The sequence below is a fragment of the Lutra lutra genome, chromosome 5 (assembly GCF_902655055.1).
Source record: "Lutra lutra chromosome 5, mLutLut1.2, whole genome shotgun sequence".
NCBI classification, from domain to species: domain Eukaryota; kingdom Metazoa; phylum Chordata; class Mammalia; order Carnivora; family Mustelidae; genus Lutra; species Lutra lutra.
The window spans coordinates 58714344-58731224 of NC_062282.1; the positions used below are offsets into that span (position 1 = coordinate 58714344).

The 16881-nt window shown below is 45.7% G+C and overlaps 1 protein-coding gene across 9 annotated transcripts in view; it reads left to right on the forward strand.

The window, feature by feature from the left end:
* The window catches only part of TENM2 (teneurin transmembrane protein 2), a 1307492-nt gene that overhangs the window by 1184575 nt on the left and 106036 nt on the right, over positions 1-16881 (forward strand). For all 9 annotated transcript variants that reach the window (XM_047731060.1, XM_047731061.1, XM_047731063.1 and 6 more), the window contains one exon: positions 11386-11532. In XM_047731060.1, the coding sequence (XP_047587016.1) occupies positions 11386-11532 (147 nt within the window). The remainder of the gene's footprint in view (positions 1-11385; positions 11533-16881) is intronic.

Genomic DNA, 16881 nt, shown 5'->3' on the forward strand with positions numbered 1-16881 from the left:
TCCTTATTCTTCATACTCCCCCTGATTGAGACTTATCACAAAATTTATAAAGGCCTTGTAACAACCAGTGACTTCCCTCAAGTTCTTCACCAACTAAACACTGTGAAGAAAAGGACTAGAACAAAACATGCAGATAGAGTTTCAAAAAACAGGATAGGTTCATAACTCGGGGTTACGTGGGTCACAAGGATGGGAAGGAGTGAATGATAAAAGGTTCTGGATTAATGAATGAGGGCGGGGCTGCTGGGAGCCGCCATTTCAGCCAGAGAAGAGAAAAAAGGGTGAAGAAACAAAGGAAAGATTGAAATGTTTTTATTGTCTCTGTACAGGCAGAAAGTAACATAAAACAAGATAAAATACAGCTAGTGTCTGAGGTCATCTAACATGTAGTGTTTTGAGAACAAGTCTTCAGAGGATTTGGAGGGATTTGTTGGTTAGGAAATCTTGACAACAATGTGTATACACAATTAGTGTATACACAAATAGATAACTGATGGATGGATAGATGGAGGATAGATGGAGGATGGACAGATAGGTTCATAGATGCACAGATAGAGTTTTTTAAGTATGTTTGAGTGCCACAATTCAGATGTGTCAAGCTGACCTATAGGGATAAACAGAATGCAAAAGGTTTTGAAGTCCAGTAGTAATAACCTGGGAGGGCGTTTAGGGCTGACCCAAGGAAGTTCTGTTGCCTAGAAGAACTAGATGATGCTGGCAGACTTGATGCAGACTTCTGGTGTCAGGTCACCACATCAAGAAGGTCAGCGCAGTCCTTTGCTGGAGCTGTTCCATGTTACATTGTCAGCCCTCAACCTGGGGAGAGAGCCTGGGTGACCCCGCGGTTCTCTGCGTCCCTCCATCCACGTAACCTTCCCTTTCACTTCTACCATGTTGCCTTTAATATGAAAAAGCAACATAGAGGGAAGGGCAGAATCATCACAAAACCCAGCCTCTCCAACCTTGGTTACTTGCCGATTCCCAAATGAAGTTTGTGTTAACCGGAGTGCTATTTATGGACAGTGTATTTTATCCTTTGCTCTGCATCTGTGCCACAAGTCTTTCCTTTTGGAGGGATGTGTAGGGAAGCTTAAACACATATAGAACTGGCCCTGCCGCAGGGAGTCCCATTAGCAGGGCACCTGCCTACACCACCCGAACCGCCACCATGGCTTACCAAGATCATCCACGTGACCTCCTCCTGCACAGCCTCCCTGGCCCTGTCCTTGCCCCATCCTCAGTCTGTTCTCCCAGCACAAAGGAATGCTTTAGAAGCTCAAGCCCGATCAAGACAGTCCTCTGCCCTGCCCCCTCGACGGCCCCCTCTCCACACCGCAGGCAGAGCACCCCTTTCTGCTCGCATACTTTTCTGAGCCTGGTTTACATGGGCACCTCACATGCCTCTTGTGATTTAGGAGGACTTCTTTAGGTATCATGTCACATCCATTATGTGCTGATCTTACTCATGGAACTCTCGGGAAATTACCTCATTTTCCTTATTTCCATTTCAGTCTTTGGAGGGCACCTTCCTGGGGTCTTTGCTATACTGACAGTCATGTTTCCAGCCATAGTATACAGTCCCTCCTCATCACCAAGTGCAGAGCAAAGACTCCCCTAAGCTGCATAGACCCTTCTGCCAGCATTTGATGTTATTTTAAACAACAATAATAGCTTTCAGTTCTGAAACATTTACCATGTGCATTTACTTACGATTTACACATCTTACATATTACTAGATATATTTACATGTATTTATACATCATGCTAAGCATGCAATAGGTTTTTTCTCTTTTAAACCCCGACAACCCTCTGGAATAGGTACTTTTATTGCCCTGGTTTTACAGATGAAGAAAGTAAGGGATAAGGAGTTAATCATTTTTGCCTAAGATCGTAGAGCCAAGAGGTGTTTGTGTTAAAAGCATCCTAAAATCCAGAATTTAAAACCCATAGTCCTGGGGTAGGTTCTTGGCCCAGCTCTTTTCACATCTATTAGAAACAAACATTTAGTGATTTCCTTACATTTCCTAGAGTTGTGCTGCGAACAGCAACAACAACAAAATATATGGCGATTTATCACCGGCCTGATTTTACACTAGTTAAAAGAAAGCCGTCAGCCCTGCAGTAAGTAACGAGTCCGTGCCCACAGGCCTCCTAGATGTTATTTGTATTTTTATGACCCTCCTGTGGCTATAAGGATGCTCAGTGGGTGTAGAAATTGGATGGTTAAAAATAACAAATAAGAAATCAAAGTCGCGCTTTGTCCCTATTTCCATACCGGCTAGGTACCACATTCATTATTCGCCGGACAGCTGTGGGAATATCAACACGAAGTACAACAACTTGATTATCCTCCAAGAACCAAATTAAACCATTGGACTTCCTTATTATTGTCATCCCTGCCTTTGTGTGACTCTTGTCACCCTCTTAATGTACCAAAGTGCTCTCTTCTACCTCTCCGTGTACTCTATTCTGTCTCTTTCAGTCGGGAGGTATCAGCTTCTTCCAAGTTGAAAGGCACAGACCTACCCCAGCACTCCTCATCAGCCGCTGTCGTCTGCTCGGTTTGGGACCCTGTAATGCAACCAGCTGTTTCTTTTGCTTGGGACGTGCCATCCATCCAGGGGCTTGGGGTCTGGCCCGAGGGAAGGTTTACTTTTTTTACCTGGCTGCTGAATTCAGGGCACAATGAAGCAGCAGAAACACCTCACAGGCGGCTTATGTATGCATTCACTCAGCAAATATCATCAACGCTAGGCACTGGGGTGAGCACTGGGAAAAGAGCTATATCCCGCCAAGTCGGAGTCTTTGCTCTGGGGAGGCTCCGAGGCTCCCAGGATGACGGGCGTTAAACTGCAGGTTCTCAGTCTCAGCCTCACACAGGAATCACCTGGGGGAGGTCAAAAAATAAAAATACTGATGCCTGAGTCCCCTCCTTGGAGATTTTGATTTAATTGGGGTGCAGCCTGGCATCAGAACTCTCGGCCAATTCTGTTCTAAGGTGCAGCCGGGTTGAGACCCGCTGCTCAGAAAGAAAGGATGAGTCAGAATGGAGGCAGGAGCACTACAGGAGGAGGAGTGGGAGGTACCGTGACATCACTCCTGGGGAGCAGCCCAGGCTGCAAGTCAAAGAGCCTTCCGAGCAAGTGCTGGCTAATCCCAGCGTGAATGGCTTTAGCCAGAGCGTGGGAAGTGTTGTTTAGGGACAGGGATGGGCAAAATCCCAAAAGGAAGATCCAGACTCCATTCTAGAACCCACAAGGCAGGTTGGCTAAATCTGAGCGAGCAGAGCCTCGAGTGACATGAATTGAGAGGGAGAAATGGGCAGGGCCAGATAATGCAGATAATGCATTCAAGGCCCTTTTAGGGGTTCAAGACTTAATCCAAAAGTAGTGGTTCTCACACAGAGCAGACATCTGAATTCCCCAGAGGGCTGGTCAAAATGCAGATTTTCAGACCCACCTCCCCCCTGCCCCAGAGGTTCTGATCCATACATCTGAAATGGATGTGCATTTCTAACAAGTTCCCAGATGACATTCTGGCCCCAGGACCACACTCTAAGATGCACTGTTCCTATCTAAGTCAAGGGAGAAAGCCTGCCCCCCTCCCGTCCCCCGGCAGGGGATTTTTAGCAGGTTTCAATGTGGTACCAGTTGGTGTTTGCCTTAGGAACATGGTGAGATTTTCCCAGCACTGGCGCCCTATATCCTCCCATGGTAGAGAAGTGTAATAAAGAAAGGGGACGTTCCAAGGAAGGAAGCAGGCGTCCCCCAGGGAAGCACAGGCTTGTGTGAGACCCTGGTTCTACTGGGTAATAATGATTCAGTCTGGAATTCACTAAGTAATTGACATGAGCTTCCTGCCTCCACAGAAGAGCTATCTCCAGTTACTGTCGCCTAAACTCTGTTTTCTTCCCCTCCATGATCTTCTACTGTTTTGAAAAAAAACCAAATGTTTTAATAAGAACTTAGAGCATCGAAACAGTAAAAAAACAAGATATGTCTCTCTTTTTGTTTTGTTGTTTTTTTTTTAAGTTCACCATTTTCTCTGAGGCCAAGGTTAAGCCTACTGCCTTCCTTTTCCTGAGCAGACAGAGATGATGCTGATCAGTGAGAATCCAGGTGCATCCAGGAAACATGTAGCATAGACAGCTGGATCCAAATTTATATCACCTCATGGAGGCTCTGCTGCTTCTGTTGCTGTGATTTCTGCCTTAGGAGCAAAAGATAAGCAGCGGACCATGGAAAGGATCACTGGCCTTCCCAGGCATCCCTACCCAGCATCCTCCATCCGCTCCCCTAGGCAAACCCTTTAAGATATACAGAGGCTGTTGAAACTGAGAAAAACATCTGCCTCTGGATTTTCCGTGTCTTCTCTAACAAAGCCGGGGCAGCCATTCAAGCACAGGTTCGTGGCTGAGTTTCCATGCCAATTTGTACCTAGACACAGAGTCCCTACACAGCTCCCTTCTTGCCCAGGTGAGCAAGAGAGACAAGCCCTTCCGTTTTCTAGGAACCAAAATGCTGCTTTGGCAGACGGTCTTCTAAAATTAGTTGGAGCGTTCCCCAGAGTGTCTTGAAGCACCAAATTAATTTTCTGAGTGTCTGCCACTGCTGTTTAGTATAAATGGCCACTGAACCCCTAGTGATCCCCCGTCCCCAGTACCTCAGCTGTCTTCAATTCTGAAGAGTTCTGGAATGCAATGGAAGAACTCTATTCCATATTTCCAGTATGTATCTGCTTCTCAATTCCAACAATGCACAGCTCCCACTCAGGAAACAGTGATAGTTAAAAGAGTTGTGGGAGAGAGTTTCGCTAATTCAGTTAACATGCAAAAGTACAATTCTGCCCAAGAGAAGGAGCCACCATTTATTCTACCTTCAACTCTCCAGGCCCTCAGAATTGCCCTTAGCTTCCGTGGGTTTCTCCTCACTTATGCAGACCAACTGGGCATTGCCAGCATCTTGGATGGTGGTCATAGGGGGGCGTAAGGATTTCCTAGGATGTGATGCAGTCATACACTGAGGATACCAGAGTTTTATTTTTGTTTTTATTTTTGTTTTTAACTTGAAAGAGGTTAGGCTTATAGGGTTTTTTTCCTGATCTGGAAGTGAGACGTAGAGAAACAGCACCTAAGACTGCCCCAGGGCAAAGCCTACCACTAATTACAATGTTTATAATTGTATGCAAGCTACAGGAGCTACTACCTATTGAACATTTACAACATACCAAGTTCTATGCTCAAATCTTTACTTTTATCATTTCATTTAACCCCTCTGGCACCTGTATAAAATATCATTATCTCTGTTAAGTTGTTCATTCAACAAACATTTACTGAGTGTCTGTTATATGCCAACTGTTTTTCTAGACACAGAAGATGCTTCAGTGCAATGAGACAAAAATCCCAGCCTTCCTGCAGGTTATGTTCTATTGGGAAAGATAGAAAATAAGATTAATTTGTAAGATATATAATTGTACAGACAGGAGGACGAGGTGACACTACCAGCTCAAGGTCACACAGACAACAAGGGGCAAATCTAGGTTTTAATCCCAGAAGTATCTGACCCCAAACCAGGGTAAGATTTTCCCTTGACGGAAGACTTTCCACCAGCGTTTAGTCCAGGATGCAGTAGCTCTCCCAGTAGTCTCTGGCCAAGCAGGGATGTCTCCTTTCTCCGGCTTTCTTTGTCATCTGTCTGCATTTATATACAGCCTATTATGTGTTTTCACTTGCACTTCTATCTGGTGGGCATTGTCTTCTGTGCTTTTCGAAAGTGTGCTCGATGTTGAATATTAAGATCCTACTTCTCTTTCCATACCCCTTATACACCAGGCACCCCTTCCACCCCTTATACACGATTAGCCACTTATTTCTACCTCTAAATTGCTGCACATGGCAGAACATTCCTTGATGCTTTTTTAGAAAAGCCTTTTATGGTAATTATAGCTTTCTTTGAGCGCATTTATGCTCCCCTTTTTACTGTGCTTTAGACATTATTTTCCTCATGCCTAATTTTTGTTAAGGCAAAAAGCCTGCCTACCTGGTAACTGCATCATCGGAGGGATTATTTTTGTTGTTGTTGTTTGGTTTTTGGCTTTTTTTTTTACTGTTTGGAATTCAATGTATAGAAAGTCTTGGAGGTGATCACATTTCCGCCCTACCAAAGATGTTGGAGACCTTGAGTTCAGCCAGAAGTCATTTGTTCATTTCCCTACTTATTGAGTATTAGCAATCTGAGAGTAAACAAGATAGACATGGCCCCTGCCCTGATGGATTTACTTCATAACAGGAGTGCCCAGGGTAGCTGTTCAGTTGTACACTGCACAATTCTAGGGGCACCATTCAAATTATAGTTGATTGTGTGCACATTTATTACAATAATTTTCCAGCAGGTGACAGTAAAATGTCTTAAGGAATGGCTGCTACCTGGACTAGCAAGATGTTAGACAGTTGTGATACACTGTAGTGGACAAGGTAGGCTAGGATAGGGTAGGGTAGGCCAGGGTAGGGTAGGATAGGATAGGATAGGATAGGATAGGATAGGATAGGATAGGATAGGATAGGTGAGGCGAAGATAGAATGGGGCATGAAAGGGTAAGGTAGGATAGGGTAGGGCAGAATAAGGCAGTGTAGGGTAGAATGGTATAAAATAAAGACACCATGACAGGTGTAGCTAGCCTGGATCTGGGAGTTTTGGAAAGGCTTCCTGGAGATGACTTCTGATTGGGGATCTAAAGAATGTGTTGAAGTTAGGCAGATGAGGAAAGAGAAAAGGAAAGACTAAACAGCTTTGATCTGGCCAAACCCTGAAGTGCTATTGAGATGGGCTAACATGAGAACCAGTTCATGTAAGGTCTGTTAGCCAGATTAAGGACTTCAGGGTCTCCCCAGGGCCAGTGGGAAGCTGTGGAAGTGTTTTGAGCAGTGTCTTAAGCGGAGAGAAATGGATGATGCTATAAGACTGGAGTCAGGGAGGCCAGTTAGGAGGCTTTCACAAGAGTACAGGGGAAAGATGAGGAGACTTGAGTTAATGCAGTGGCACTGGGGGTGGGAGCAGAGGACAGATTCCAGAGATATTTACGAGGAAGGACAGGTAGGACTTCTTATCATTAAGAGAAAAATCAGGCAGGAATTTTTTGTTGACTAAATATAAGAGATGAGAGAGCTGGTGGAGGGCAGGGGAGGGTATTAAAAATGACTCCAGAGTTTTAGTCTTGGGCACTAAAGTACATCGAGGTGCCATTCCTTGATCAAGGGATCAGAGTTTGAGGGGAGAGGGTGTAAAAAGGCTAAATTTTCTTGAGTCTAAGATGCTTGTTAGCAAACAGTTGGAGACATTGAGATGCAAGTTGGAGTCCAGGTCTAGGCATCAGAGGTCTGGAGATGAAGACTCAGGAGTCATCAGAATATAAGGGTGTGTTTGGGTTGGGTTTTTCAATCCCAAATTTCTTCTTCAGGTCTAGTTTTTGTCAAGGCAAAAAGCCTGCCTACCTAGTAACTGTGTTGATGGATTTTTTTTTTTTTAGGTGGTTGAAATTCTGAGTGTAGAAGTCTTAGAAATTAATACCATTTCCATCCTGTCAAAGGCATTAGAAGTCTGATAGAACCAGCCCAAGACATTGCTGATGCCTTTGAAGTTTCTGTTTTGATCTTTAAGAAGGAGGCCCCACTATCTTCTCATGCCTCTCAGGAGCGTTTATAGATAAGGCAGGCTGAAATGATCTAGCACAACCTGACCAAATATTTATTCAAGTATCTACAATGTGCATGACACAAGGTCAGGTTCTGCTATCCAACAACAAACAAAGAACTCTCAGGTTCCATGGAGTTTGGGGTCTAGAGCAGGATTTCTCAGTCTTGGCACTATTGATATTTGGGGCCATATCATTGGTATGGGGACTGTCCAGTCGACTGTGGGAGGTTGAGCAGTATCCCGACCTCTATGCAAATGATGTCAGTACCATTGTCCCCAAGTTGTTATCCTCAAAAATGTCTCCAGACTTGACAATGTCCTCCAGAAGAAGAAAAGGGAAATAACTAGCCTCAGTTGAGAATCCCTAGTCTAGAGTCATGGCAGAACCTGAAGTCTCCAGATAGCCAGCGGTCTAGCTGTGCAAAGAATCAGAAACTGTGCCTTATCACTTTCTGTATCAGTGATCTCAGAGATGGACACTCAAGGAAATCAGCAGTGCTAGCCTGAAATCGAGAAGACTCCATAGAGGAGACTTCTTGGATCCCCAGGTAGGAGTCCATCAGTCTAATCCAACTTAAGTTATAGGATCCTCTCCAGAGAAAGTTGCCCCCTGATGCCCATTTCCCCTCCAGACTAATTACTTCCTACATCCTGCTTTTCCTTAAGCAGAAGCTGGCTTTGCACTTTACAAACACAACAGATCACCTCCTCAGAAGGCCACCAGCAGAACAAACCTGTGCTGGGGGCAGCTTGGGGTTGCCTAGCAACACCATGCACCTGCCAAGGCTACTTTCTTCCTCTTCAAGCTAAAAGCAAAGTCCTGTCCATTAATTCCCAGCTACCACGAAACTTCTCAGAGATTTGCCAGCTTCCCACTGTTCGTGTTTTCATCTTCCTCATATAATGTGGAGAAAACCTGCTACTGTGGTCTGTTTATCTCACTTCAGTTGGTTGGGGAGGAGAAAAAAATCAAGAGAGAAAGAGCAGGGGGAGGAAAAGCTTCATTTCAGTCTAAGAGCACAGATATTTTGAGTGCGTATCTCTGACTGACGTGCTAGTGTTCTTTGCAAATTTAAATTTTATGTAGTAGACGTGGGTTTCCTACACAATGAGGCTTCTGTTGAGACTTTGCGCGTGATTTTAGTCAAACATGAGACCCCAAAATGGCTGAATAACAAAGCACATATAATAGACAGCATGCTGAGCGAATGTTGCTGGGTCTGTCATAGTGTTCCGTGTGACCCATTCAGCCAAAACTCTTCTGGTAAAGATTGTAAAGCTGGAGGTGGCTGGAGGTTGGAGATAGACTCTTTTCCTTGAGAATCTCTGAAATATCCCTTGGGCTTTTCCTACCGAGTCTCATTTTGCTCCTGTAAAATTGTTTTACGGTATTTCTCTGAAACTGGGGATGGCTTATACTCCCTGAACATTCTCATAGTCTGAACAAAAGGGATGTCACTGGTTCTGCAGGCAGGGCCCGGGGTGGGGGGGGGGGGGCACCAGCTTAGTAAGGAAAGGAATGGAAATGTGAATCTGGGCCTCTGGGCTCTGTAAGGATAGGTGTGAATACCAGCTCGTCTTTGTGGAGGAATGCAAGCACTTAGGCTTCGTTTGCATCCTGGATTCAGTGCTGGGCTACTGTAGCCAAAGAAAACAGGTTCTCTGGCAAGTTTCCTGCTTTCTCCTCTCAAGACAGCTCAGCTTCCTCACAGATATCTCCCCACAGAGAACTTCTCCTCTTTCACTCATCCTCTTATCTCAGGGCCTAACCCCATACCACATTCTGGAAAGGATGGGAGGGAACGAGCATTCAAAAGTAAGATACCATAAATAAAGTAGGTACATTTCAACTCACTTTCAGACCCTCCAGACCTTCCTTCCGAGGAGGAGGTCTTAAAATTCCCACCACTGCCACATGCACAAATTGGGTTTATTGGCATTCTCATAAGGGTTACTCAAGAGAAGAGAGGAAAGATGGCAGGCGAAGGCCTCTGGAACACAGGAGGGAGAAGTAAGGGGAGATGCATGCTTTTGATTCAGAAGATTTGGGCCAGAATGGTTTCAAATCAATTACCTCCCTCACTGCAAAGCTCTTCATCCCCCCACCACAACCCAGTCTACCTTGCATTTCGTGTGGTTTAAAAAAAAAATACACAGAGTGGTGCGCCTGGGTGACTCAGTGGGTTAAAGCCTCTGCCTTCAGCTCAGGTCATGATCCCAGGGTCCTAGGATCAAGCCCCATATCGGGCTCTCTGCTCGGCAGGGAGCCTGCCTCCCTTTCTCTCTCTGCCTGCCTCTCTGCCTACTTGTGATCTCTGTCTGTCAAATAAATAAATAAAATCTTTCAAAAAAAAAATTTACACAGAGCTGGAGATAGACATGGTGACAGAGAGGGAGACAGAATTAAAGGTAGATATTCAGGGAAGTTACTTTCTGAGGACAATGACATTAATGGTCATTTGGGGTCTATTTAAATGAAGTAAGAAAACACACCTAGATTGCACAACTCTGTAAATTTCCAACAAGTCACTGCATTGTGCACTTAACACAGGTGAATTTTATGGTATGTAAATTATGACTCAATAAAGCTGTTAAAGGAAAAATGAAAACATATCCAGGAATTCTTGCCAGCAAGTAGATTTTGTGAGGGTGACAACATCCTACCAATTCTGTGCTGCTCTCTGCATCTTCTAGAGGGTGGCAGGGGCTCTGCTGGGGAGACTGTCCCACCCTGCTTTAGTGGCCGGCTCCCTGCCACCCTTTCTCATCTTCCCACACCCACGTTCCCGGGCCCCCCACTCAGGTCAAAAGGGTGGTAGCCACAGTTGTTTTAGGTGCTGGAGCAATTAGGGAATTAGGCAGGCTGCTGATTTCATACTTTTCCCCACCCCCAAAAAAGAGGAAAGAAAGAAGAGTTTACCACAAAATAAGAATTACTCGAATGCCACCTCATTCCTCATATACATACACATTTTTCTCTTTTCCCTGTTCAAGGCACTAAGTACCTACTCCTCCCACGGCCTTCAGACTCAGCAGTATTTTTAAATTATGCCATAAATAGGTTGAATGATAAACAGTCCACATTTTCAAGTGCCCCTTAAAACTAAATATTACAAAAATACGAGAATAGCCCAGGAGAACCAGCCTGTTCTTCATCCTAAGAAGCTTGTGATAATCACATATAAATATATCCTTAAAATTCTGAAAGATGGAAAGCACTTTGCCTCCATCCTGGGTTGATAGGGAATTTCCTGTCTTCTGCAGAAAGTATTTCTAAGAAAGAAAAAGAAAGAAAGAAAGAAAGAAAGAAAGAAGAAAGAAAAGGGTTTTTGTTTTTTGTGTTTTTTTGAGGTAGCCTTAATCTTGAGCTACTAGCTGGAAATTACAGCCTACCTAGGCTTGTAATCTCAGAGCTGGTTTAGTTTTCTGGAATATTCCCCACTTTGGGAAGGTTGCCTCAGACCCCTTCACACAGGTCAGTGTCATTGGGGATCCCCTGCATCTGGGACCCCACTGTGCCTTGCGACTGCATGTATTGCCTGCTTCCCCTACTCTTTCGAAGGCAGGCACGGGCCCCACTCTGAGGCTGGCCCAGTGGCTGCCCTGCGGCCTTGCTCCCCCTTTGCATGGCTCCCCTGCTGCCCCAGCGCAGCCTCATGCCCCTCCTTCTCATCCTCTGCATTTCTCCAACCAGATGGCTGCCCTGATTTGTGCAACGGCAACGGGAGATGCACACTGGGTCAGAACAGCTGGCAGTGTGTCTGCCAGACCGGCTGGAGAGGGCCCGGATGCAACGTTGCCATGGAAACCTCCTGTGCTGATAACAAGGATAATGAGGGAGGTGAGCAAGCGTCTTCTCATTCCCAGCCCCTCAAGTGCAGAGCATTGTGTATACTTCCGTCATGAGTCATTTTTCCTGAAAGACCTCCCCCATACTATTGTCAAATGCTGTTGTAACATTTCTTTTGAAGTAAATGCCGCAGACGACGGGCATCTTTGGGCCAGTGGGAGGTTCCTGGAGACAAGAGCTGGGACTACTGGGGTTTGAAGCGGGCTTTGGATTCTCAAGTCCATACCACCCCCAGAAAGGTGGCTGGGCCCTGGCTTGGCCCCTGGGTGCGCATTCCTGCCTGAGCCTTTGGGACTGGGAGTTACAAATGAATCGATGGTGATGGTCACAGTATGTGTTTCACGCTAGACTCAGACATCTCAGGCAATCCATTCATCCTTACGACACTTCGAGATGTTCCTTTGTAAATGAGGAAACTGAGGCTTAGACCACAGTTAAGTAACTGTTTTAAGAGAAGTCAACCACCAATAGTAAAATTGGGACCCAAACCCGGATCTGACTCCAAAGTCCGCGTTCCCCCCAGTGGCTGGTGAACTACAGCCTGCTGCTGCTCACATCCAGCCCACTGCCTGGTTTTATATGAACAGCAAAATGGTTTTTACATTTCTAAAGTTTGGGGGAGGGGATCTAAAGAGGAACAATATTTCAAGATATGTGCAAAGTGGAATTCAAATTTTAGTGTGTACATATAAAGTTTTATTGGACCATAACAATGCCTGTCAAATGTATGCTTCACCCTCAAAGACAGCATTGAGGAGTTGGACACAGACCACATGGCTGGTAAAGCCTAAAATATTTACTCTCAGACCCTTTATGGGAAATTTGCCAATCCCTGTTCTGAACCTCTGGACTGGATTTTCCTGTGTTATCCCCTGATGGAGTGCTAAGATCCTGGGGCTAAATGGGGTTGCGGTAGCACACGGGCTGTGTGATTTCCTAAGAATATGGAGCAATGCTGCCTTAACAATTCAGGACAGGTGGGTGACCTACTCCCGCCAAAATGACTAAATGGTCAGAATTCCCTCAGAGCAGAAGTAGTTTCAGGGTGTAAGAGGATCCACGCGTCCAACTATTTGACTTAACAGAAATGCATCTAGTCCCACTCTGTCAGTCCCTGTGCTCTGAGAATATCAACTCCTGCCCTCATGGCCCCAGGGCGTCGGCTTAGGTAGTGTCCAGAAAGGGAAACAATCCATCAGGGTGATGAATGAAAGTACTAGATACTCTATTTTTATTTTTCCTCATCCTCTTAATAGACACTTGCAATTTCCATAATCTATTATTGCTGTTATACTTGTACATAATGTGTAAATAAGCAAATGTACATACAATGATAGGAGTACACCAATCAAAAAAGTTTATAGGCCTGATATAATTTACAGAGCTCCCATTCCTCATTTAGCTTCCTGAAATGGAGCCAAAATAGAAATCACTTTAATTCATTTTTCAATGAACTGAGCCATAACAGCATATATCCATACATTTTTTTTTCCCCCAAGAGAGTCAGTCAAAATTGCATTACTTCTCCTGATAAGGTCTGGTCCCTGGTGATTTCACCTAGCAAAGAAGTTGCTTATACATCAGCTCCCTTCCTCTTCCAGAAAGGAGCTGCTGTCCTGGCTCCCTTCTCCACTGCAGGTGTCAGCAGCTAGAAACATAGGAAATGGCTGGAATGCGGCACGTAGGGGAAGGGGACTGACCCCCGCACACCCTGCACCATCGGCCTCCCTCTCTACCAGCCGTGTGGCTCCTTTCAGGAGCCCAAGTTCCTGACACAGGAGAACTGAAGGAGCGGGGAGAGGTGTTCGGTGGTGGACGGTCTAAGCCTGAGGACTGCTCTATAGGCACGTGCAACCCAGGGTCCCTCCTGGTGGGCAGAGGCAGAGCGTCAGGAAGGCAAGGCACAGAAGCAAATGAGGCAGTGATTATGCTAAAGACAATAATGGCCTTGTTATGGGAACTATTAAAGCGAACCTCCCAAGGAAGTAATTAGCCACCAGGAAAAAAAAAAAAAAAGAAAAGAAAAGAAAAGGCTCTGCACAGTGTTTATAAAAAGAAACTCCCAGTTAATTCAGAGTTGCCTATGTCAGGTGAGAGAGGTAGACAAGGATTGTCTCTCACCTGGTGTAAGCAATTCACAATTAACTGAGTTCTTTTTTTGGAGGCGATTTCCTCAGTGCGGAGTATCCTTTTTATGGTTAATTACTTCCCTAGGAGGTGTGCTAAGCACTTTACTGTTTATTGATAAATATTAAAGTTGCTCCTCATCAACTCCAGATCCAATCTGGCAGCACACTAATTATATCACTTTTGTGTTTGTTTTGGTGGGGGTGGGAGTTCTGCCCCAGGCTCTTTCCTGCTCTGGGGGCTCTTGGGCAGGGCTGTGTGCTTTCTGAACCTGACAGCAGGTCAGAGAAGGCACCCAGGCAGCGCATGGAGGCCGGCCTGGGGAGCAGCTGCAGTGAGCACATTTGTTATGAGCCTCATGAATGGGGAAGTAATAGAGTGCTCTTCCAAAGTGAGCTGGAAGAGGCAAATCATTTTTTCATCTGGGAACACTCTACGTTTAAAAAAAAAAAAAAAAAGAATCTCAGTTGAAAGTGATAGATATTTTTTTATTTTAAACTGAGATAGATATAGATCCAAATATGGATACAGCTATTTGAAGCCCTTATCAGCCTTTTTCAACCTGGGTTCCTCTGGAAGAGAATTAGTCCCTGGTGCCTTGTGGCCACTCGTAGTTCAGAAACTGTAGCTGACAGCACAGCCGCCTGGAGCGCTTGATTAAACACAGATTGCCAAACCTGTTCCCCCAGAATTCCGGATTCCGCAGGTATGAGGTGGGGTGCAGGAATTTTAATTTTTAGGAAATTTCCAGGTAATGCTGAGGCAGATGCTCTTTGAGAACCATTGTCCTGAGACATTCATTCTCTAGAATAAATTGACTTGTCTCCTGTGCGACCAAAAAGGTACTACCAAAGTGCAGTCCTTAGAAGACCTGAGAAATTTCTCACTCAAACGTTTTCTGTATTCTGGGGTGCCTAGCTGAGAAGCCCTGTTGGAAAAAGTTGCCTAGGACTATCCCCCAAAGACAGTTTATGCCAGTTCCTTATGCCAGTTCTTTTTTTTTTTTTTTAAGATTTTATTTATTTATTTGACAGAGATCACAAGTAGGCAGAGAGGCAGGCAGAGAAAGGAGGAAGCAGGCTCCCCAATAAACAGAGAGCCTGATGCGGGGCTCAATCCCAGGCCCCTGGGATCATGACCTGGGCCGAAGGCAGAGGCTTTAACCCATTGAGCCACCCAGGCACCCCACTCCCCTAACCTCTTAATCCCATCCCTTTGAAAGTCTCCCAACATCCCGCAGCCAGGAGATCGCTAACTTAACCTCAGGAAGAACTAGCTGATGCCAAAGGGACGAGATGTCCCTGCCATTGCCCCCGAGAGGTAGAATCAGTTCCGACAGACCTGCCAGCAAGCAGACTGTCTTTTTAATAGTGAAAGATCTTCACTTGAACTGCTCACCCCAATTTGAAAAAGAAGAGACTCAAAGAAATATTTTTGCTTCCAGAAGACAAATACCAGCTCATTAAAGTCTGAGAATACACACAACATGTGCTTCAGGGGACAGGCAGATAATATTTAATTATCACCACCAAGACAGAGGTGTGAGATTCAGTTCATCACAGCCAGGGGTAGGAGAAAGGGTGTAGATTTCCTCTAAAAGTGGGAACCTCGAGGTGGGGAAGCACTGTTAGACCGCCTGGCCTGGAAAGACAGGCCTTACTCCTTCCCCAGAGGCCTTTATCACCCAGAGCTTAGAGTCAGGAGCCCCCCGCCCTCTGTCTGTACAAAGCCCAGCTCTCCTTGTTTCAAGCCAGCCTCCCACAGAACCCTATCAGACGCCCTCTCCCCTGTGTGTGGGTGGAGGCCTGGCGTGGAGGGGGTAGGAGAAAGCCCTTCTACACTGAGCTTGTCCTCGGGTAACAGTGCGTCACATCCTGTCTTCCTGTATTAGCGAGCTGTCGGCATCTCCTTCTGGGGCATTCACACGGCGCTAGAAGCTAGACTCTTGTTCCTTCTCCTGTCACTTCTCTGGTTGCTCAGGTGACGCAGTCACATCATGCTGGGTAAGAGCCTGGGCTCAGGAAGCAGTCTTTGTGTCCCACTTCTGTGACTAAACTGACTCCTCAAAATCTCCGTTTTCTTGCCCGTGAAGTAAGCGTGATAATGCCGACTCCATGAGCAGGAGTGTGGTCATTGACAGAGCGTATGCAGGGACATTTTACTAAGTGCCTGGTTCATGAGGCGCCCTCACATGCCGCTTGCTGCCAGCTCTAATGTCATCGGCGGTAATGTTGCTGTTATTTCTAGAACGGATGCTGAGTCCACACAGATGGAACCCAACCGGTCGTTTTCCCACAGTCCATAACCATTGAGGTTCTAACCAGTGCTTATCATATGTCAGCACTCCATAACCTCCCTGATGGTTTAACAAATGTTCCTTGAGGGTTTGCTAAATGTTAGACATTGGAAATAGGCCTTTGGAAATACTAGGACAAATACGACGCCCATCCACCAAGAGTTCGCATCTATCTGAAGAGACAAGATGTAGAACACCTTATTGTAGTTATTACCATCAGGGCTGACAGGGCAGAGGACTGTCCTTTCATGGGAGTGTAGAGAAGCGACTGTCATGGGGTGTGGCTGTCGGCCACAGGAAAGGAAAGAAGCCCATTGCCACGCTGAGCCCAACATCTTCAGTCTCTCTGTTGGGAGAGTACTCAAAGCCACGGACCTGTGGTCAGTAACCCATGATGGGGGCCCTGCCACCCACCAGCAGCTTCTACACTTCTCCCCCTAAATTAAGGCCTCCCTGACAGTATTCCACAGCCTACCTCCATCTGCGAAGTTTGGTTCCTTGTTTTGCTCCAGAGGAGGCTGCCTTGGTTTAAGAGATGTGGATGCTGGCCTGAGTTCCAGGCACTCCAGCCAGGTCTAAATGAGGAGAAATAACACTGGAGTCTGTCCAAAGCACTTGGAACAGACAAAGCCCACCCCTTGCCCACCGCCTCCTCCCCCTTTCCCCATCCCATAACCATCCAAATTGGTTTGACATGATTCAGGGATGCTATTCCGGCATTTATCTCAATTGTTAATTAATAACACCTTGTCGGTGCATGTAGCAGAGCCAAGCTCAGGACTTCAGGGACTCTGGAAGAGTTATAGTTCTCAAGTCCAAATAGTCCCATTTCTTCATCCAATGAGAGATAAAGCTTGGTGAACCCATTGTAAATGCCTTGATTAATGTGTGCGAATCATGTTGATGGATTGGTTGGG